Source organism: Trichechus manatus, unplaced genomic scaffold (genome assembly GCF_000243295.1).
Source record: "Trichechus manatus latirostris isolate Lorelei unplaced genomic scaffold, TriManLat1.0 scaffold00146, whole genome shotgun sequence".
NCBI lineage: Eukaryota > Metazoa > Chordata > Mammalia > Sirenia > Trichechidae > Trichechus > Trichechus manatus.
The window spans coordinates 3257330-3279932 of NW_004444082.1; the positions used below are offsets into that span (position 1 = coordinate 3257330).

General features: G+C 39.8%; 1 protein-coding gene across 1 annotated transcript in view; it reads left to right on the forward strand.

Moving 5' to 3' along the window:
* TWSG1 (twisted gastrulation BMP signaling modulator 1) overlaps positions 1-22350 on the forward strand; it is an 88892-nt gene extending 66542 nt beyond the window's left edge. Inside the window, exons 3-4 of the mRNA XM_004385791.2 lie at positions 3658-3924; positions 20031-22350. Coding sequence (XP_004385848.1) covers positions 3658-3924; positions 20031-20212 — 449 coding nt within the window. The 3' untranslated portion in view covers positions 20213-22350. The remainder of the gene's footprint in view (positions 1-3657; positions 3925-20030) is intronic.
* Positions 22351-22603: the final 253 nt, after the last annotated feature.

The following is a 22603-nucleotide window of genomic DNA, read 5'->3' on the forward strand; positions in this document are numbered from 1 at the left end:
GTGGGGTTGTTAACCAATGTCAAAAAACAATATGTGTACTGACTGTTTAATGAGAAACTATTTGTTCTGTAAACCTTCATCTAAAGTACAATAAAAAAAATTTAAAAGTCCAGACATATTGAAAGAATTTATAAAGAGCATTCACAACCTTTATGTCCTCCTCAGCTCTTGTATGTTCGTTCCTTAAACTAACAAAATGTGAAAAACAGTTGAATTTATAAAATGTAAGAATTTGTAGTTTGGTTTTAACTTTTCTAATTTTTAATCTGAGGAAGAAGAGAAACTACGTATTAGACTTAATAGATTCTAAACAAAAATGAAACAATTTAGCTTTTAAAAGTATAATGTTCATAAAAAGAAATCCAGAGGGCTCTGTTATAGTTAATATTGCTACGTAACAAGCACCCCATAACAGTTTAAAACAACATTAATCATTTAATTTAGCTTAGGAATCTGCATTTATGGCAGAGTTCTGTGAGGATAGCTTCTCTCTGCTTCATATGGCGTCAGCTGGGACAGCCTGGAGGCTGGGGTTGGCCACACAGCAGGGGGCTGGGATCACATCTGCAGTTATTGCTGGCTATCAGCTGAGGCCTCAGCTGGGGCTGCTGGCTGAAATCATTCATGTGCATCTGCATGTGGCTGTTCGGCTTCCACACAGCAAGGTGGCGAGGTTCCCGCAGCGAGCATTCCCAGAGAATAACGCAGACATGCATTGCATTTGTCTGACCTCATCTCGGAAGTCACATAGCATCACTTCTGCCTTACTCTGCTCTACGGGTCGAGGCTGTCACAAAATGGGAAGAGGTCAGCATCTCACTGTAGAAGCATGTGAGATGAGATATATTGAGGAGCAGCCATCTTTGGAAAGTACAGTCTGTCACAGGCCCTGTCACGGTTTGAATTATGTCCCCCCAAAAAATGCGTGTATCAATTTGGCTAGGCCGTGATTCCTGGTACTGTGTGATTTTCCTGTATGTTGTAAACCTGCCTCTATGATGTTAACGAGGGAGGATGGGTGGCAGTTGTGTTAGTAAGGCAGGACCTGATCTAGAAGACTGGATTGCGTTCTGAGGCAATCTCTTGAGATATAAAAGACAGAAGTGAGCAGTGAGACAGGGGGACCTCCTACCATCAAGAAAGCAGTGCTGGGAGCAGAGTGCGTCCTTTGGACCGGGGTCCCTGCGCAGAGAAGCTCTTAGTCCAGGGGAACACTGATGAGAAGGCAGAGAGAGAGAGGGAGAGAGAGCGCCTTCCCCTGGAGCTGACACCTTGAATTTGGACTTTTAGGCTACTTTGATTATGAGGAAATAAACTTCTTTTCATTAAAACCATCCACTTGTGGTATTTCTGTTCTAGCAGCACTAGATAACTAAGACAGGCCCTCAAACATGAAAAGATACTTAAATTCACTTGTAAAAGGAGACATGCAAATTAAAACTCAGATAACATTTTTAACCTGTCATATCGGCAAAATCTCAGTTTTCCCTTTCTCCTACATCACATCATTTCCGTCAAGATATAAACCTAATGTAATTCTTACATCTTAAAAAATTCTCCCTTGATCCCGCATCCCCTTCCACTACTGCCTCATTTCTGTTTCCCCTTTATAGCAAATTCTTGAAAAGGTTTTCTATATTCAACTGTCTCCAACTCTCTCCTTCCATTTTCTTTTTTTAAAATTGTTCCTTAAAATAATTCATTTTTAAATAGTCTTATACTTAAAGAAAACTTGCCAGGGGGTAAAAAGATTCCCATCTCCCCCTCATCCAGATTCCCCAGTTAATAAAATTTTATTGCATTTACTCCATTCTCAGTCTGTGGCACCTCCTTCTCTCTCTCTTCTCCATCTCCAGACACACTCACGTGATCATTAGTCGTTTTTTTGAGCGTTTCGAAAGTAAGCATTGCAAATGATGTGCCATCGTCTCTTAACACTCCTGTCTGTATTTTCCGACAGCCAGGATGTTCTCCTACATGACCAGTGTACAGCCTTCCACATCAGCAGAACTACATTGGTACAGCACTCCCATCCAACCCAAAAACCCCTCCACATTGTGCCAACTGTCCCAGCTTTGCCTCTTGTTCCTTTGTAGCCCAGGACCCTAACCAGACATGATATATTTAGTTGTCGTGTCTCTTCAGACTCATTCAGTCTGAAGCAATCCCTTAGTCTTTTCCTTGACAGTAGAGTACAGACCTCACCCTGGGTGAGGTAACCCCCAGCCTCAATCCGTATGATCTTGGCTCATGACCAGATTCAAGTCACACGTTCTTGACAACAGCCTCACTGAAATGTGTGATGCAGATCATGAGGCAGTGCGCAGGATCAAGCTGTGCCATCCCTAGCAATGGTGACCTTCATCTCCTGCCATGGTGCTGGCTGCCAGGTTTCTCTACCTTGGGGTGGGCATTTCCTCCTACGTATTTGAGTAGTAGTTTGTAGAGAGCTTTCCAAGAGCCCGTCAATATTCCGCTCGTCATCAAACATCCACCCACCAGCCTTAGCAGCCATTGACGACCCATATCTGAATCAAACACCCATTCCTTCTATATGTATTAGTCAGCACACCACTGTAAGGACTGCTTATAGCTTTCCCGTCTCCTTTTTTTTATTTGTTTAGAATGTAAGGACTCATTGATTGCTGTTTTATTCATCAGGTGCTAATCTACTCTTATTATTTTAAATTTTGATGCTCAAGTTGTCCATTTGGTCAGTGGAGCCCCCTCAGGCTTCCTTGTGTCTGTTTGACATGTCGCACCATTCACTGAGCACTTTCTTGCTTTCTGGCACAAAAAGGTATTCCAGGCTCATCTTGTATTCCCTCTACCCCTACCTGGAATCCGCCAGCTCTCCAAGGAGCTTTGGTTCCTGTCCCAGTCATCTAGTGCTGCTGCAACAGAAATACCACAAGTGGATGGACCCACAAAGAGAAATTTATTCTCTCACAGTCCAGTAGGCTACAAGTCCAAATTCAGGGCGTCAGCTCCAGGGGAACGCTTTCTCCATCAGCTCTGGAGGAAGGTCCGTGTCATCAATCTTCCTTTGGTTTGGGAGCTTCTCTGCGCAGGAACCTCAGGTCCAAAGGACGCGCTCTGCTCCTGGCACGGCTTTCTTGGTGGTGTGAAGTTCCCATGTGTCTGCTTGCTTCTCTCTTTTATATGTCAGAAGAGATTGCATTAAGACACTGATCTTGTCAACCTCATCAGTATAAACTCATCACAGTGATAAAATTTACAGCACATGAGGAGATCACATATAATCTCATCATAGTGGTAGAGTTTACAACACATAAGGAAGTCACATCAGATAACACAATCATACAATACGAGGAATCATGACCTAGCCAAGTGGATACACACATTTTTTGGGGGACACAATTCAATCCATGACAGTTCCCTTCAGTGGAGAATGGCATTTAGAGACAAGATCTGGGTACCTGGTGTACTCACTGCGACTGGGGTGGGGTGTCATCACTTCTAGGCCCTCTTAGCAAAAAACACTAGGAAAATATCTAAGTATAATGTTAGAAGTCATGTAATTTTAATGTGTTGGAGCTTTGATTGCAGAGCGGTAACCAGCATGTTGTCAACTAACATGTTACAATCTGTGAGAAAAATAAACTTTCATTCTCTTTCCCCTCCCCTCTCTCCCAGGTATGTGCAATCCTAGAAATTATAGCGACACGCCTCCGACTTCAAAGAGCACGGTGGAGGAGCTGCACGAGCCGATCCCGTCTCTTTTCCGGGCACTCACAGAAGGGGACACGCAGCTAAACTGGAACATCGTTTCCTTCCCTGTTGCAGAAGAACTTTCACATCATGAAAATCTGGTTTCATTTTTAGAAACTGTGAACCAGCCACACCACCAAAATGTGTCTGTTCCCAGCAATAATGTTCATGCACCTTATTCCAGTGACAAAGGTAACTGCCAGTGATTGATTTTCTCTCTCCTTCCCCCTCACTCTCTGGGGTCTGTGAACCTATGTTAAGGTGGTCTTTTGGAGCAGCTTTTTGCATTTGAATTTGTATAGTCTTCAGTAAATTCTGGATGTCAATAACCCTGATCCCTGAGTAGATAAGGGGGCGTGTCTGGCATATTGTGGTAATAGGGGCTGTGTTGGAAAATAGGTTCCATGTCCCTCATTCTTATTTTATTTTCAATAGGCTTTAATTTTTCTTTTCATAAGATGGCACAGCACTGCATATCTCAGTACAGTATCACATGCCATTTGACAATATTCATAGTGTCCTGGTGAATTTGGGTTTTCATAATAGCATTGGTGTCGCAAGTGATGCCAAGGTCATCAGCTTTATTTATGAGAAAATTAGTACTACAGTCGTCTCATTCCCAGGTATAAAGTAATCCCAGCCAGTTCTCTTCAAATGGATGCTGTTGCTCAGAGGAACTAAATGAGAGAATGAGTTGTACAAGTTTGAGAACTTATTAAAAGATTTATTATTGAGGATAGGTCATAGCTTAATTTTAGCATTTAAAGGGCATATAACTTTTATTTTTATTTTGGAACATTTTATTGTGTTTTAGGTGAGTGACACAGCAAATCAGTTCCTATTCAAAAATTCATACCCAAATTGTTCCGTGACATTGGTTGCTATCCCTGCAATGTGGCAGCACTCTCCACATTTCCACTCTGTCTTCCCTGTTTGCATCCCTCCAGTTTCCCTGCCCCTCCTTGCCTTCTTGTCTTTGCTTTTGGGCAAATGTTGCCTGTTTGATCTCATATAGTTGATTGTTTTAAGGAGCACATTCCTCACAGGTGTTATTGTTTACTTCATAGGCGAGTCTATTATTTGGCTGAAAGGTGACCTCTGGGAGTGGCTTCAGTTCTAGGTTAAAAGGGCATCTAGGGTGATAGTTCCAAGGTTTGTCCAGTCTCTATCAACCCAGTAAATCTGGTGTTTTTTTTATGAATTTGAGTTTTGTTCCACATTTTTCTTCCATTATAACTGGGACCTTCTATTGTGTCCCTGCTCAGAACGGTCAGTACTGGTAGCCAGGCACCATCTATGTTCTTCTGGTCTCAGGCTACAGGAGACTGTGGTTCATGTGGGCCATTTGTCTTTTGGACTAATTTCATCTTTGAGTCTTTGCCTTCCTTCACTCACCTTTGCTCCAGATGGGAAGAGACCAATAGTTGTATCTTAGATGGCCACTAGCAAGCTTTTAAGACCCCAGACGCTACTCACCAAACTAGGATATAGTACATTATCTTTATAAACTGTTATGCCAGTTGACCTAGATGTCCCCGGAGACTGTAGTCCTTAACCTCCAAGCCCAGTAACTCAGTCCCACCAGGTGTTTGGATATGTCTCAGAAGTTTCCATAACTGTGCCCTGTATGTGCTGCATTATGTATATGAATATATATGCAGCACATACAATTATGTATGTACAAATGCCCACAACTATACCTATATATACACACACATAAACTCCCATATGCCCTTCCACACCTATATAGCATACATATCTACCTATGTAACCACTCACAAATTTTTGGTTGTTATTACTGTTGTTGCGGAGTTATGTATGTTATAACATTTACCCTAGTTGCCCTTTATTCTTGTGTATCTCTTATCGCCTTCATTTACCTTGGTCACATTGTGCTGACTCCTCACATATTGTGTATTGCTTTTCCTTAACCAGAATTAACACATATCTACTATCTAGTAAGTGATTATCCCCCGTCCCATCCCTGAAAACCATCAAAGAATGTTGCTTTCTGTGTGTAAACCTATTCTTGACTTTTTATAAAAGTGGTATCATACAATATTTGTCCTTTTGTGATTGACTTTATTTCACTCAACACAATATCCTCCAGATTCATCCATGTTATAAGAAGTTTCACAGACTCATCATTATTCTTTATCATTGTGTAGTATTTCATTGTATGTATATACCACGTTTTGTTTATCCTTTCATCCATTGATGGACAGGGCTGGTAATTTTTTTAAAGTTCTTTGATATTTTCAAATAAAAGTCACCACACAGTTTACTGTGGAAGAATAAAGCAATTATGAAAATTACGGTAATTTCTTATAATGTGAAATGAATTGTGCATAAATAGTATAATTTGCACTTTTTTTATTTGTTAATTTGTCATGTCCTCATTACAGTCCTACCTATCTAAAAGAATATGAACTTTTGTTAGCATCAATAGTAAAAGCAAAACAACTTTTGATAAGTGGCACTCAGAGTAAGTAATTCTTATATTCTTTTTAAAGTATTTTAAGAAATTCTAGATTTTGCAAAGCATCAGAAATGTATGGAAACTTCACTGGAGAATTCTATCAAACATTCAGAGAAGAGCTCAGACCAGTGCTACTAAAACTATTTTAGAGCATAGAAAAGGAAACAGTACTCCCAGATTCATTCTATGAAGCCAGCATAACCCTGATACCTAAGCCCTGCAAAGAACACCACAAAAAATGAAAAGTACACACCAGTATCCCTCATGAATATAGATGTAAAAATTCTGAACAAAAGTCTAGCCAATAGATTTCAACATCATATCAAAAAAGTAATACATCATGACCAAGTGGGACTTATACCAGGTATGCAAGGATGGTTTAACATTAGAAAATGAATCAATGTAATCCACTGCATAAATAAAACAAAAGAAAAGAATCACCAGATCATCTCACTTGACAAAGTCCAATGCCCATTCCTGATTAAATACCCTCAGCAGAATAGGAATAGATGGAAAATTCATCAGAATAATAAATGGCATTTATATAAAACTAACAGCCAACATCATTCTCAACAGAGACTGAAAGCATTCACCTTGAGAATGGGAACCAGATAAGAATGCCCGTTACCACAACTTATTCAACATTGTACTGCAAGTTTTAGCTAGAGCAATAAGACGAGAAAAGGAAATAAAGGGCATTCAGGTTGGTAAGGAAGAAGTAAAACTACCATATTCACAGATGATATGATGCTATACATAAAAAATCCCAGAGATTCCACAAGAGAGCTACTGGAACTAATAGAAGGATTTGGCAAAGTAGCAGGATACAAGATCAACATACAAAAATCTGTTGGATTCCTATACACCAACAAAGAGAACTTCAAAAAGGAAATGAGGAAAACAATACCATTCACAGTAGCACCCCAAAATATAAAATATTTAGGCATAAATCTTAAACAGGGACATAAAAGACCTGTACAAAGAAAATTACAAAACACTACTGCAAGAAACCAAAAGAGACCTACATGAGTGGAAAAACATACCATGCTCATGGATAGGAAGATTCAACATTGTGAAAATGTCAGTACTACCCAAAGCGGTCTATAGATATAATGCAATCCCAATCCAAGTTCCAAGAGCATTCTTTAAGAAGTTGGAAAAACTAATCACCAACTTTATCTGGAAAAGAAAGAGGTCCCAGATAAGTAAAGCATTATTAAAGAAGAAAAACAAAGAAGGCTTCACACTACCCAATCTCAGAACCTGCTATACAGCCACGGTAGTCAAAACAGCCTGGTATTGGTACAACAGACAGATAATCCAATGGAACAGAATTGAGAACCTAGATGTAAATCTGTCTACCTGTGGACAGCTGGAAGACCTTCAGTGAGATGGATTTAGACAGTGGCTTCAATAATCAGCTCAAACATAACGAGTGTGAGGATGGTGCAGGACCGGGCAGTGTTTCGTTCTGTTGTACATAGGGTTGCTATGAGTTGGAACCGACTCAGCGGCACCTAACAACAGCATGGACAGCTGATCTTTGACAGAGAGCCAAAGTGCATTAAATGCGGAAGAGGCACTCTCTTTAACAAATGGTGCTGGCAAAACTGAATGTCTATCTGTAGAAAAATGGAACGGGACCTATACCTCACACCATACACAAAAAAACTAACTCAAAATGCATCAAAGACCTAAATATAAAAACTAAAACAATAAAGATCATGGAAGAAAAAATAAGAACAACATTAGGGACCCTAATATATGACATAAATAGAATACTAAGCATAACTAAAAATGTACAAACAGCAGAAGAGGAAGTAGATAAATGGGGCCTCCTAAAAATTAAACACTTATGCTCATCAAAAGAGTTCTCCAAAAGAGTAAAAAGACAATCAACAGACTCGGAAGATAATTTGGGCTACACCATATCTGATAAGGGTCTAATCTCTAAAATTCATACAAAACTTCACCTCAACAACAAAAAGACAAACAAATGGGCAAAGGACATGAACAAACACTTCAGCAAAGAAGACATTCAGGTGGCTAACCAACACATGAAGATCATTAGCCATTGTTGTTGTTGTTAGGTGCCATTGAGTCAATTCCGACTCATAGCGACCCTATGTACAACCGAAAGAAACACTGCCCAATCCTGTGCCGTCCTCATGATCATTGTTATGCTTGAGCCCATTGTGGCAGCCACTGTGTCAGTCCATCTCCTTGAGGGTTCTTCCTCTCTTTTGCTGACCCTCTACTTTGCCAAGCATGGTGTCCTCCTCCATGATAACATGTCGAAAGTATGCGAGACGAAGTCTTGCCATCCTTGCTTTGAAGGAGCATTCTGGCTGTACTTTTCTAAGACACATTTGTTCCTTCACCAGCATCAATTCTTCTTTGGTCTTCCCTATTCATTGTCCAGCTTTTGCATGCATTTATGAGACAATTTAAAACACCCTGGCTTGGGTGAGGCGCACCTTAGTCCTTAAAGTGACATCTTTGCTTTTTAACATTTTAAAGAGGTCTTTTGCAGCAGATTTGCCCAGTGCAATGCATCCTTTGATTTCTTGACTGCTGCTCCCGTGGGTGTTGATTGTGGATCCAAGTAAAATGAAACCCTTGACAACTTCAGTCTTTTCCCATTTATTATGATGTTGCTTATTGGTCCAGTTATGAGGATTTTTGTTTTCTTTATGTTGAGGTGTAATCCATACTGAAGGCTTTAGTCTTTGATCTTCATCAGTAAGTGCTTTAAGTCCTCTTCACTTTCAGCAAGCAGGATTGTCATCTGCATAGCACAGGTTATTAATGAACCTTCCTCCAATCCTGATGCTGCATTCTTCTTCATATAGGATAGCTTCTCGGATTATTTGCGTAGCATACAGATTGAATAAGTATGGTGAAAGCATACAACCTGACGCACACCTTTCCTGATTTTAAACCACCCGGTATCCCCTTGTTCTGTTCAAATGACTGCCTCTTAACCTTTGTACAGGTTCCTCAGGAGCACAATTAAGTGTTCTGGAATTCCCATTCTTCGAAGTATTATCCATAATTTGTTTATGATCCACACAGTTGAATGCCTTTGCATAGTCAGTAAAACACAGGTAAACATCTTTCTGGTATTTTCTGCTTTCAGTCAGCATCCATCTGACATCAGCAATGATATCTCTGGTTCCATGTCCTCTTCTGAATCTGGCTTGAATTTCTGGCAGTTCTCTGTCAACGTACTGCTGTAACCACTTTTGAATGATCTTCAGCAAAATTTTATTTGCGTGTGTGTTATGGATTGAATTGTGTCCCCCCAAGATATGTGTGTCAACTTCGCTAAACCATGATTCCCAGTATTGTGTGATTGTCCACCATTTTGTCATCTGATGTGATTTTCCTATGTGTTGTAAATCCTACCACTGTGATGTTAATGACGCAGGATTAGAGGCAGTTATGTTAATGAGGCAGGACTCAATCTGTAAGATTAGGTTGTGTCTTAAGTCAATCTTTTTTGAGATATAAAAGAGAGAAGCTAGCAGAGAGACATGGGGACCTCATACCATGAAGAATCAAGACCCAGCAGAATAGCGCATCCTTTGGACCTGAGGTCCCTACACTGAGAAGCTCATCGACCAGGGAAGATTGATAACAAAGACCTTCCTCTAGACCCAAAAGAGAGAGAAAGCCTTCCCCCGGAGCTGGCACCCTGCATTCGGACTTTTCTAGCCTCCTAGACTGAGAGAATAAATTTTTCTTTAAGCCATCCACTTGTGGTATTTCTGTTACAGCAGCACTAGATAACCAAGACAGTGTGATATTAATGAGATTTCCACATTCAGTTGTATCACTTTTCTTAGGAATAGGCATAAATATGGATCTCTTCCAGTAGGTTGACCAGGTAGCTATCCTCCAAATTTCTTGGCATAGACTAGTGAGCACCTCCAGTGCTGCATCCATTTGTTGAAAACATGTCATCTGGAATTCTGTCAGTTTCTGGAGCCTTGTTTTTCACCAGTGTCTTCAGTGCAGCATGGACTTCTTCCTTCAGGACCATTGGTTCTTGATCATATGCTCCCTCCTGAAATGATTGAAATGTCGACCAGTTCTTTTTGGCACAGTGATTGTGTATTCCTTCTATCTTCTTTTGATTATTAGCTATTAGATGTTAATCAAAACTACAATGAGATACCATCTCATCCCAACAATGACACTAATCAAAAAAATAAAAAAAAAAACAGAAAATAACAAATGTTGGCGAGCTTGTCTAGAGATTGGAACACTTATATACTGCTAATGGGAGTGTAAAATGATACAGCCCTATCAAAAATGGTGTGACGCTTCCTTAAAAAGCTAAAAATACAAATAGCATATGATCCAGCAATCACAGTCCAAAGTACATACCCTAAAGAAATGAGTCATGACATGAATAGACACATGCACACCGATGCTCACTGCAGCATTCTTCACAATAGCAAAATGATGGAAACAACCTAAGTGCCCATCAGTGGATGAATGGATGATCGACAAACTGTGGTACACACACACAGTGGAATAGTATGCAATGATAATAAATAACAGTGAATCCATGAAACATCTTACAACATGGATGAATTTGGAGGGCATTGTGCAGAGTGAAATAAGTCAATCATAAAAGGAAAGATATTGTATGAGACCACTATTATAAAACAACAAGAAAAGGTTTACACACAGAAAAAACAAACATTCTTTGATGGTTACCAGGGATGTTAGAAGGAGAAGGGAGTGAAAATTACTAACTAGAGAGAAGACACGTGTTAATATTGGTGAACCAAAAAAAACCAAACCCGTTGCTGTCGAGCCATTTCCAACTCATCACGACCTTACAGGACAGAGTAGAGCTGCCCCATGAGGTTTGCAGAGAGCGGCTGGTGTATTCCAACCACCCACCTTTTGATTAGCAGCCAAGCTCTTAACCCCTGCACCACCAGGGCTCCAGTATTGGTGAAGGGAAAGGCAGTACACAGTATGGGGGAAGTCAGCACAACATGACCAAGGCAAAGGAAGACGCTGAGAGGAATGCAAGAAGAAAGGACAACTATGGTAATTATTATAACACAAAACAATCGTGCAACAGTAGTATTAACAAACAGTAATCTACCGGTGGACACATAGGTAGATAGGTATGCTAAAGAGGTGTGGGAGGGTGTAAGGGAGCGCACCCACCTATAGATACATGTTTGTTTCTGGATATTTTTACATCCATAATTTTAGGTGCTGCGTGTATATTAATATAGACAATAGAGCACACAAGGGGCACAGTCATGGAAACTTCTTAGATATAACCAAACGCTTCATGGGAAGAAGTTCCTAGGCTTGAAGGTGAAGGACCATGGACTCAGGTAACATCTACATCATGTGGCACAACATGGTTCATAAAGACAATGTTCTGCAATCTACTTTGGTTAGTAGCATCTGGGGTCCTAAAAGCTTGCAAAAGCCATCAATGATACAACTATTGGTCTCTTCCCATCTGGAGCAAATGAGAGTGAAGAAAACCAAAGACTCAATGGAGCAGTTAGTCCAAAGGACTAATGGACCACATGAACCACAGCCTACACAACCCCGAAACCCTAGGAACTAGATGGTGCCTGGCTACCAATACCGACCACTGTGACTGGAATCACAACAGAGGGTCCAGGACAGAGCAGAAGAAAATGTAGAACAAAAAATCAAATTCAGAAAAGAGACCAGACTTACTGGTCTGACAGTGACTCAGGAACCCCCAAGACTATGGCCCTGATACATCTTTCTGACCTGGAACTGAAGCCATTCCCAGAGACCGCCTTTCAGTCAAACAATAGATAGGCCTATAAAATAAACAGTAATACCAGAGAGGAACATGTTCCTTAGAACAATCAGTTGTACTATATCTAAATGACTACAGTTGCCCAAAAGCAAAGATGAGAAGGCAGGAAGCGGTAGAAAATCCAGATGAAAGGACACGGGGAACCCAGGGCAGAAACGGGGAGAGTGCTGACACATTGAAGGGAATGCGGCCAATGTCATGGAACACTTTGTGTACAAACTATTTAATGGGAAACTAATTTTCTCTGTAAACCTTCACTTAAAGCACAATAAAAAAAGATTTTTTAAATGTATGGAATGTGTCACTATAAGCCGTTTGCTAACATTTCCCCCATTATTAAAATGTAAATAATCAAGATAAGCAATATTAAAGAATAACTCATAAGTTGTACTCAAAGAGTATTAAAAATCATGAAATAATAATTTAAGGTGTAAAAAGGTGTTTGCCTTGATTTTTGGTTTTAAAAAAAAAAAGACATCAGTGATAGAATACTGGTGGTAACGACCCTGTGGTGTTAAAGGGTCCCTGACTACACATAATATCAGAAGCACTGTGAGGGGAAGCATAATGGTGTCTGTTGTCCATTTAACAGAATAAGCCACTAGACTCCACGAGATTGCCATTTTAATAAGTCATGCCAGGAAACATACATTTTCTTCCTAATTTACACCCCTTTTTTAATATGTTGCACGCAAAAAATTCTGTGTTGATTTGAAGCAGACAGTGTTCCCCGGGCCAATTTTTTTTCAGAAGTAGACCACCAGATCCTTTTTCCTAGTCTGTCTTAGTGTGGAATCTCTGCTGAAACCTGTCCACCTTGGGTGACCCTATTGGTATTTGAAATACCTCTGGCATAGCTTCCAGCATCACAGCAAATGCAAGCCACCAGAGTACAAAAAACTGACAGACCCATGTTGCAACCTTTCAGGAGATAGCATATGATCAAGAACCAATGATATTGAAAGAAGGCAGCCAAGCTGCCCTGAAGGCACTGGCGAAAAATAAGGCTCCAGGAATTGATGGGATACCAATTGAGATGTTTCAACAAATGGATGCAGCTCCAGAGGTGCCCACTGGTCTATGCCAAGAAATTTGGAAGATAGCTTCCTGGTCATCCAACTGGAAGAGATCCATATACGTACCCATTCCAAAGACAGGTGATCCAACAGCATGTGGAAATTATCAAACAATATCATTAATATCACACACAAATAAAATTTTGCTGAAGACAGTTCAGAACGATTGCAGCAATACATTGACAGGGACCTACCAGAAATTCAAGCTGGATTCAGAAGAGGACATGGAATGAGGGATATCATTGCTGGTGTCAGAGAATACCAGAAAGATGTTTACCTGTGTTTAATTGACTATGCAAAGGCATTCGACTGTATGGATCATAACAAATTATGGATAAGATTGCTAAGAATGGAAATTCCAGAACACTTGTGCTCATGAGAACCTATACACAGACCAAGAGGCAGTTTGTCGAATAGAGCAAAGGGATACTGCATGGTTTAAAATCAGGAAAGTTGTGCGTAAGAGTTGTATCTTTTCACCTTACTTATTCAATCTGTATGCTTAGCAAATAATCCAGACTATATGAAGAAAAACGTGGCATCAGGATTGGAGAAAGACTCATTAACAACCTGCGATAGGCAGATGACACAGCCTTGCATACTGAAAGCAAGGAAGACTTGAAGCACTTACTGATGAAGATCAAAGACTAAAGCCTTCAGTATGAATTATACCTCAATATAAAGTAAACAAAAATCCTGAAAACTGATTTTTTTTTTTAACTTCTGAAGAAAAGATCGCAACTCACTTTGAGGACTAAGGTGTGCCTGACCCAAGCCATGATATTTTCAGTAGCCTCATATGTTTGCAAAAGCTGGACGATGAATAAGGAAGACTGAAGAAGAATTGATGCCTTTGAATTATGGTGTTGGCAAAGAATATTGACTATACTGTGGACTTCTAGAAGAACAAACAAGTATGTCTTGAAAGAAGTACAGACTAAGTGGTCCTTGGTAGTGAGAGTATTTGAATAACACTTTCAGATCTAATAAATTAAGATTATAAGTATGGTGAACCTTTAGTTCTAAATATATATGATAAACTCAAGGAGTTTCTGACTCAGTTACGCACTTAAAATCGGGATAGTAAAGCTAACCAACTCATATTCGTTATAATTACATACGATACTAAACATGCAGTTTCTTAACAGAAATATGTTAATATTATTATTTGTTTCTCCTGATACACTTCTGTACTTAAATATAAATCATTCCTGGGTTAAGAAATGCTTACTCACTAAGTGTCTTAGTTTCTTAGTGCTGCTGTAACAAATACCACAACTAGGTGGCTTTAATGAACAGAAATATATTTTCTCAGTTTGGGAGTCTAGAAGTCTGAATTCAGGGCACTGGCTCTAGGGGAAAGCTTTTTCTGTTTGCTCTAGGGGGGAATCCTTGTCTCAGCTTCTCTAGCATTCTTGGCATTCCTTGGAGATCTCCATGTGGCATCCATCTTTGCCTAAGCTGTTCCTTTTATATCGCAAAAGTCATTGGCTTAAAATATACCCTACAGTAATAGACCCTCATTAACATAACACAGAAACCCTTATTCTCAGATGGGATTATATCCACATGTATAGGGGTTAGAATTCCAACACATGTTTTAGGGACACAATTCAATCCATAACACTAAGAAAACAATTATGTCATCCTAAGCAATTTGTGGATAGAGGGAGGAGGTTACCTTTTTGTCCTGTTAAAGTTATGTAATGACCGTAGATAGTATTGGCTGGGACACTTAGTAGACTTTTTTAGTAACATTGATGGATCACCATTGAAACCTACTAAGGGTTTCATAACTAAAGGAGCATTGGGTTGATTTGTGGCCCTCGTAATTCAAGTAGCCCAAGTCCCTGGCCTCTTCATCAGTCTGCAGTCCATTGAGGCTGCTACATTATACTTGATTTGTTTTGTTTTTCTTTTTTAATATTCTATTTTGTTTTAGGTGAAAGTTTACAGAACAAATTAGTTTCCCATTCAATAAATTGTATACAAAGTGTTTCTTGACATTGGTTGCAGTCCCCACGCTGCCAGCACTCTCCCCATTTCTGCCCTGGGTTTACCTCTTTCTTTCGTCTGGTTTTCCTACCCCTTCCAGCCTTCTCATCTTTACTGTTGGGCAGATGTTGCCCTTTTGGTCTAATATAATTGTTTGCTCTACAGAGCATGTTCTCTTCAGGTGTTAGGGTTTATTTTATAGGCCTGTCTTGTTCGGCTGGAAGGTGGTTTCCAGGAATGGCTGCAGTTCCAAGTCAGGGGGTGTCTTAGGGCCACAGTCCTGGGGGTTCCTCTAGTCTCTATCAGGCCAGTAAGTCTGGTCTTTTTTTATTAATTTGATTTTTTGTTCTGCATTTTTCTGCTGCTCTGTCTGGGACGCTCTATTGTGATCCTTTGGACTAATTTCTCCCTTGACTCTTTCATTTTCTTCACTCTCCTTTGATTCAGATGGGAAGAGACCACTAGTTGTATCTTAGATGGCCATTTGTAAGCTTTTAAGATCCCAGACAGTGCTCACCAAAATAGGATGTAGAACATTGTTTTTATACACTATGTTGTGCCAATTGACGTAGATGTCCCCTGAGTCTATGGTCCTTAGCCTTCAAGCATAGTATCTTCATCCCAGGAGGTGTGTGTGTGTGTGTGCATAAGAAGTTTCCATCACTGTGCCCCCTTGTGTGTTGTTGTCTATATTAGTATACACACAACATCTACAAATATATATGTAGCAGTATCCACAACCTAACCTATACTGCAGGTGGGTGCGCTCCCTTACACCCTCCCACACCTCTTTAGCATACCTCTCTACCTGTGTATCCCTTTGTAAATTATTGTTTGTTAATATTGTTGCAGGATTGTCTATGTTATAGTAATTACCGTAGTTGCCCTTTGTTCTTGTGTTCCTTTCGGTGTCTTCCTTTGCCTTTATCATGCTGTACTGATTTCCCCCATATAGTCTATTGCCTTTCCCTTTACCAGTATTACCACGTGTCTTCTGTTTTGTAATTTACCCTCCCTCCTCTTCCCTTCCCTGATAACTATCAAAGAATTCTTTTTTCTGTATGTAAACCTTTTCTTGTTTTTTTATAATAGTAGTTTTATATACAATATTTGTCCTTTTGTGATTGGCTTATTTCACTCAGCATAATGTCCTCCGAATTCATCCATGTTGTGAGATGTTTTATGGATTTGTCATTATTCTTTATCATTGCGTAGTCTTCCATTGTGTATATATACCACAGTTTATATATTCATCCATTGATGGGCACTTAGATTGTTTCCATCTTTTTGCTGTTGTGAACATGCTGTAGTGAACATGGGAGTGCATGTGTCTATTCGTGTCACGGCTCTTATTTCTCTAGGGTATTTACCTAGCAGTGAGGTTGCTGGATCATATGGTATTTCTATTACTTGATTGGATTTTGCACTTTTTTTGTTTTTCTTTATTTTGCTCTTAAAGTATTTATTTCTGCCTAGGTATGAGTGTCTTTGACCTTGACAGAATCTGTATTTGTTTTGTTTGTTTGCTTTGATTTTGGGTTTTCAAGACCATATAACTCTTAGATATTATAATGATATCCAATTGAATTCTGGATAGCTCTCTGGCTTTATGTGACTTAGAGGTCACAATTTCTAAGCATATCTAAACTGATTTAACATATCCTAATAGCATACTCCATTTGAGCCCAAACTCCTTAGCTTATCTCACAAAGTCATCAATGGTCTCACTCCCTACGCTTGAAGCCTTTTTATGAAGTTTACCACATGATTAAGTACTTGGCTACTAACTGAAAGGTTGGCGGTTTGAACTCACCCAGTGGTTCCACAGGAGAAAAGACCTGATGATCTGCTCCCCTAAAGATCATAGCTTAGAAAACCATGTGGGGCAGTTCTACCTTGGTTACATGGGGTCACTATGAGTTAGAATCTACTCCATGGCACCTAACAATAACAACAGCCCCATGGTACTCCTCTAACTTTATACTCAGAACTCCAAAATGCTTCCGTGCTTCTGAACATACAGTTCCTTTGCCTGAGATAGCCAGTCTTCCCATTCATTTCCACCACCCTGGAAACTCCAACTGTCCTTCAGGACATAGCTAAAGTTTCTCTTCAGTGAAGCCTGCCCTGGGCACTCTTTCCCCCAGGGAGAGTTATCCACTTCTCCTCCTCCTCCCTGCTTTTGCATTTGTATTTGTTGTCTGTTTTTAACTTACAGGCCTACCATACTCTGCTTAGTTCCTTGGATTCTCTTATTACTCTTTGAGTCCTAATGGCCACCCCATAGCAGGTGCTCAATAAACATTTGTTGACTAAATAAATAAAATGAAGTGAATTTAGTAAGTACCTGTCACTTGTAGACTGAATTGCTCCCACCTTCCTGTACCCTCCCCCGCCCTGCTTACTGCCAGCCACTTCCAATCTCTCTGGTGCTGTGCTGGCCTCTTGGTTTTCCTCTTTAACCAGGCCCCACTGGGTTTGCCCAGTAGTGTTTCTGCAGTTTCCTCCACTCTGTCCCCCATGCACACTACAACACTACACCCACTTCCTTGTGACTTTCCTTATTTTGTTACCTGGTAGCTTTGCTTTTAATTCTTCTTCCTAATTCAAGTGCAGCTTCTTCCATTGAGCCTTCGCTTATATTCACACCCCTGATGATTATCAGTTCCTTTGGTCATATACTCACACTCACTGATTTGTACTGTCCTTTGTTTCATGCCCCTGTCCTCCTAGCTAGGTGTCATATGGAGTTAACCACCAGAAGAACTAAAAACTGAATCGATCAAAAGTGGTTGCCTTGGCATGAATCCAAAAAACAGAAAATAACAATGTTAGAGAGGCTGCGGAGAGATTGGAACTCATATGCAGTGCTATTGAGAATGCAAAATGGTACAACCATTTTGAAAGTTGATATGGCGCTTCCTTAAAAAGCTGGAGATGGAAATACCATATGATCCAGCAATCCCACTCCTAGGAATATATCCTAGAGAAGTAAGAGCCATCACACTAGTAGACATATGCACACCCATGTTCATTGCAGCATTATTCACAATAGCAAAAAAATGGAAACAACCTAAGTACCCATCAACGGATGAATGGATAAACAAACTATGGTACATACACACATGGAATACTACGCAACAATAAAGAACAGTGATGAATCTATGAAACATCTCACAACTGAATCTGAAGGGCATTATGCTGAGTGAAATAAGTCAATCACAAAAGGACAAATACTGTATGAGAGCACTATTATAAAAGTTCATGAAAAGGTTTACACACAGAAAAAGATGTTTGATGGTTACGAGGGTGGGGGGAGGGGTCCTGAGGGAAAAACACTAGACTATAGATAAGTGGTAACTTTGGTGAAGGGTAAGACAGTACACAGTACTGGGAAGTCAGCACAGCTTGACCAAGGCAAGGTCATGGAAGCTTTATAGACACATCCAAACTCCCAGAGGGACTGAATTACTGGACTGCGGGCTGGGGACCATGGTCTTGGGGGACATCTAGCTCAATTGGCATAACATAGTTTATAAAGAAAATGTTCTACATCCTACTTTGGTGAGTAGCATCTGGGGTCTTAAAAGCTTGTGAGTGGCCATCTAAGATACTCCACTGGTCCCACCCCATCTGGAGCAAGGGAAGATGAAGAAAACCAAAGACACAAGGGAAAAATTAGTCCAAAGGACTAATGGACCACAGCTGCCACCACTGACTGCTCTGACAAGGATCATAATAGAAGGTCTTGGACAGAGCTGGAGAAGAATGTAGAACAAAATTCAAACTCACACCAAAAGACCAGACTTACCGGTCTGACAGAGACTGGAGAAACCCCAAGAGTATGGTCCCTGGACACCCTTTTAACTCAGTACTGAAGTCACTCCTGAGGTTCACCCTTCAGCCAAAGATTAGACAGGCCCATAATGCAAGTAATAATACATGTAGCTCAATCATGTATACGAGACTAAATGGGCACACCAGCCCAGGCGCAAGGACGAGAAGGCATGAGCAGATAGGAAAGCTGGACGAATGGAAATGGGGAAACCAAGGCTGAGAAGGGGAGAGTGTTGACATGTTGCGGAGTTGGCAACCAGTGTCACCAAATATGTGTATTAATTGTTTAATGAGAAACTAATTTGCTCTGTAAATCTTCATCTAAAGTACAATTTAAAAAAGAAGTGGTTGCCTTGGAAAGCAGAACTAGAAATCACTATTAATAACAATAAGAAGAATATTTTCTAATAGCTAATGCTTATTTGGGAAACCCTGGTGGCATAGTGGTTAAGAGCTATGGCTGCTAACCAAAAGGTCAGCAGTTTGAATCCACCAGGCAGGCGCTCCTTGGAAACCCTGTGAGGCAGCTCTACTCTGTCCTGTAGGGTCACTTTGAGTCGGAATCAGCTCGATGGCAACAGGTTTGGTTTGTTTTTTTTTCTTAATGCTTATTTATGCCAAGCATTTCTAATCACTTTGCATCATTTGTATTACTTAAGTTTATTGTGTTTTATTGTAAATACTCAGTATAACCTTCAAACAGTATTTTTTGCAAACATCTTTAAGCTGAGAACTCTGTCTTCATGGGAAATTGTATCAGAAATGCCCAGTTTAAAAAGCACAGCTCTATAACATAGCAAATGTTTTTAAACCTAGTTAGCTAACTTCATATCAAAGTCTGAAATTTAATAAAACTGGTTAGGGAACCCCTTTGCATTCTTCAGCTACAGTGGGAGAATCTGGCTTCCTTTTTAATACAATTAACAGACTTTTCTTCCCTCACCTCAATGTTTCCTGCTGAGGCCGACAGTGAAAGAACTAAGATAAATAACCATTAGTAACATTCAGCTGGGTATTAAAGCATTTTCTGTTGTCCTTCTTCTTGCTCTGAAGTCCTTCCTTTTTTATTTTTCAGAACACATGTGCACTGTGGTCTACTTTGATGACTGCATGTCCATACATCAGTGCAAGATATCCTGTGAGTCCATGGGGGCGTCCAAGTACCGCTGGTTCCACAACGCCTGCTGTGAGTGCATCGGGCCCGAGTGCATCGACTACGGCAGTAAGACTGTCAAGTGCATGAACTGCATGTTTTAAAGAAGGAAAGGAAATGCGAAGTGAAGCAAGTTTGCCAGAAAGAAAGGTATGAAGTTATTCCATGAGGTGAAGAAGAAGCTACAAAAATTTCGGATGCGTTACTTTTAAAATACAACAAAACTAGTAATTTGTTAAATGGTATGATTATAGCTGCTGTTATTAACCTTATTGTCCACTAGCAATAAAGCCTTTCCTTTGATCCGTTGAATCTGTACAACTTTGGTCATATAAGGAACAGCACATAGAGAATTCCTTGAAGGGTCTGAGCTTCAAATGTGAAGACTAATGCTGTGTTCTTGTAGCATTCCAAAGCCCTTTGTTTTCAAAGTGTTGGCAGAAGCGCGTTCACGTAAGTTACGGTTTGTTCAGTGTACTCCTGAGGTGCTGAGTTTTCATAGCTGTATGCCATTCTTCACTGTGCCTTTCATGGTTTACCTGTTTTATAAATTGGGTACAATACCCAAATATATCACTCTGAAAGATCACCATAAAAAGCTTAATTTCAAACCATGTTCTGTTGGGTTTAGAAAGGAAATGTTTACTGTATTTTACAGTTTAAAACTATTACATGGTAGGATCCATCCTGTAATGCACATACTGACAGAGCTTTAGGAGAACATTCTCATTCTCTTCCGTTCTCCCTGCCCAGAATGCTTATGTGGGTCACATGAGGAGGCGTCGTCACTAGGAACATCAGGGTACATCTCTGAAACTGCATTAAGTACACTACTAGGGTAGGTAATCAGGACACTAAAGCATTGCTTGTGACTTAAAGTACCAGCTTAAAGAGCGCTGGGGAAGGGAAATGACTGCCACGTCGGACGGTAACGAGAGTACCAGTGACCAGCTTGTCCCCCTGACGCTGTGCGGCAAGGTGAGGGTGCACCCACTGGACGAACCAAGCCTGAAAAGTGATAGGAGGGGACTTAAGGGAAGTTATGGCTATGAACAGCGAGGGTTAGAAATTCTGGGAATCACCATAGGAAACAAACTCGGAATGACTGACATTTTTTATTGTGTAATCTGTCATTTGTTAAGTTTATATCTGGATCTAATGTTCTTATCAACCAAGTGTAATTATATAGTGGGATGTTAAAATTATGAAACTAAACAAAAACTCTGTTCAAGATGACAGTTGTTTCCAAATACACTACAGAGTATTTTGTCAGCTTTTCATACAGTTTCAATAAAGATAAGCTTAAACACTATGTGCCCTTTCTAGTAATAAAATTCTACTCTTCGAACATGAATCTAAAACATAAATATTTATATTACAGAGACTCTTAACTATAAAATTACTAATTTCTGTAGTGCATATTTGAATTACAAGTAACTTTTTAGGAACACATTTATATGTCTAAATATTTGAGTATATACAAATAGGTAATGCTCTTGGATACATTTTGTATTGTTGATTATCTAAACAGTAGTTAAAGTTCATATGTAATGTTATGATTAACTGTTATAAAATGTAAAGCCTTGATACCTTTTCTGCCCTTTCAGTTAACTGTAACAAATACAGTCAAGGTACTTGAGCCTCTTAAAATGTTACAATTTAGCTCCTGAATGTATTTTTAATAGGAAAAAATTGGGGGTTTTTTTCTGACTCTTAGGTAGAGTACCTCCTTAAAAGTGCCTTGAAAATGTTTTAGTTCCCCTTCTTAATTAATATGTATAAAGCTGAGAGTTTTCTTAAACTTAGAAAAGAGAAAGTTTTAAAAGAATTTGTAGTCGACTGCTTCCTTTCAACTTGGCTTTTCCAAAGTAGTTTCATACCTGTGAATAGAAGGATGTTTTCGTGTTTATTGACAACATGCTTTTTATTTCCTTAAATATGTCAACAGACATATTTTTAAACTGGTATTTGTCACCCTTTTTAGGTCTTCCTTATTAAATTTTGAAATGTAGTATTTCTGTTTCTCCCCCTATGTTGGGAGAATGATTTCTTGAACCACGTTACGTTTTACTGTTTTCTTACCTCTGTTTCTCCCATTAGACATTATCCCTAAGTGTAGTGTTTTTTGATATTCAAAGTTTGCTTAATTTTTGTGATTTACAAAGGGGTTGAAAGAAAGACAGAAATATGGTATGGTCTGTCATATAAAAGATTCCATTTCCAGTTCTGTAATGGTATTTGTATTTTGCGTAACAACATTTTTCCAATTTAAAAGTGTAATATTGGGGACACCCTTAGCTTCACTAAAATTTAGAGCTACTATTAACATCCTAAGGAGCCCTGTTGGCGCAGTGGTTCAGACACTTGGCTGCTTACCAAAAGGTCTGCAGTCCGAACCCACCAGCCGCTCCGAGGGACAAAAATGTGGCGCTCTGCTTCTGTAAAGACTACAGCCTTGGAAACCCTGTGGGATCGCTAGGAGTCGGAACTGACTC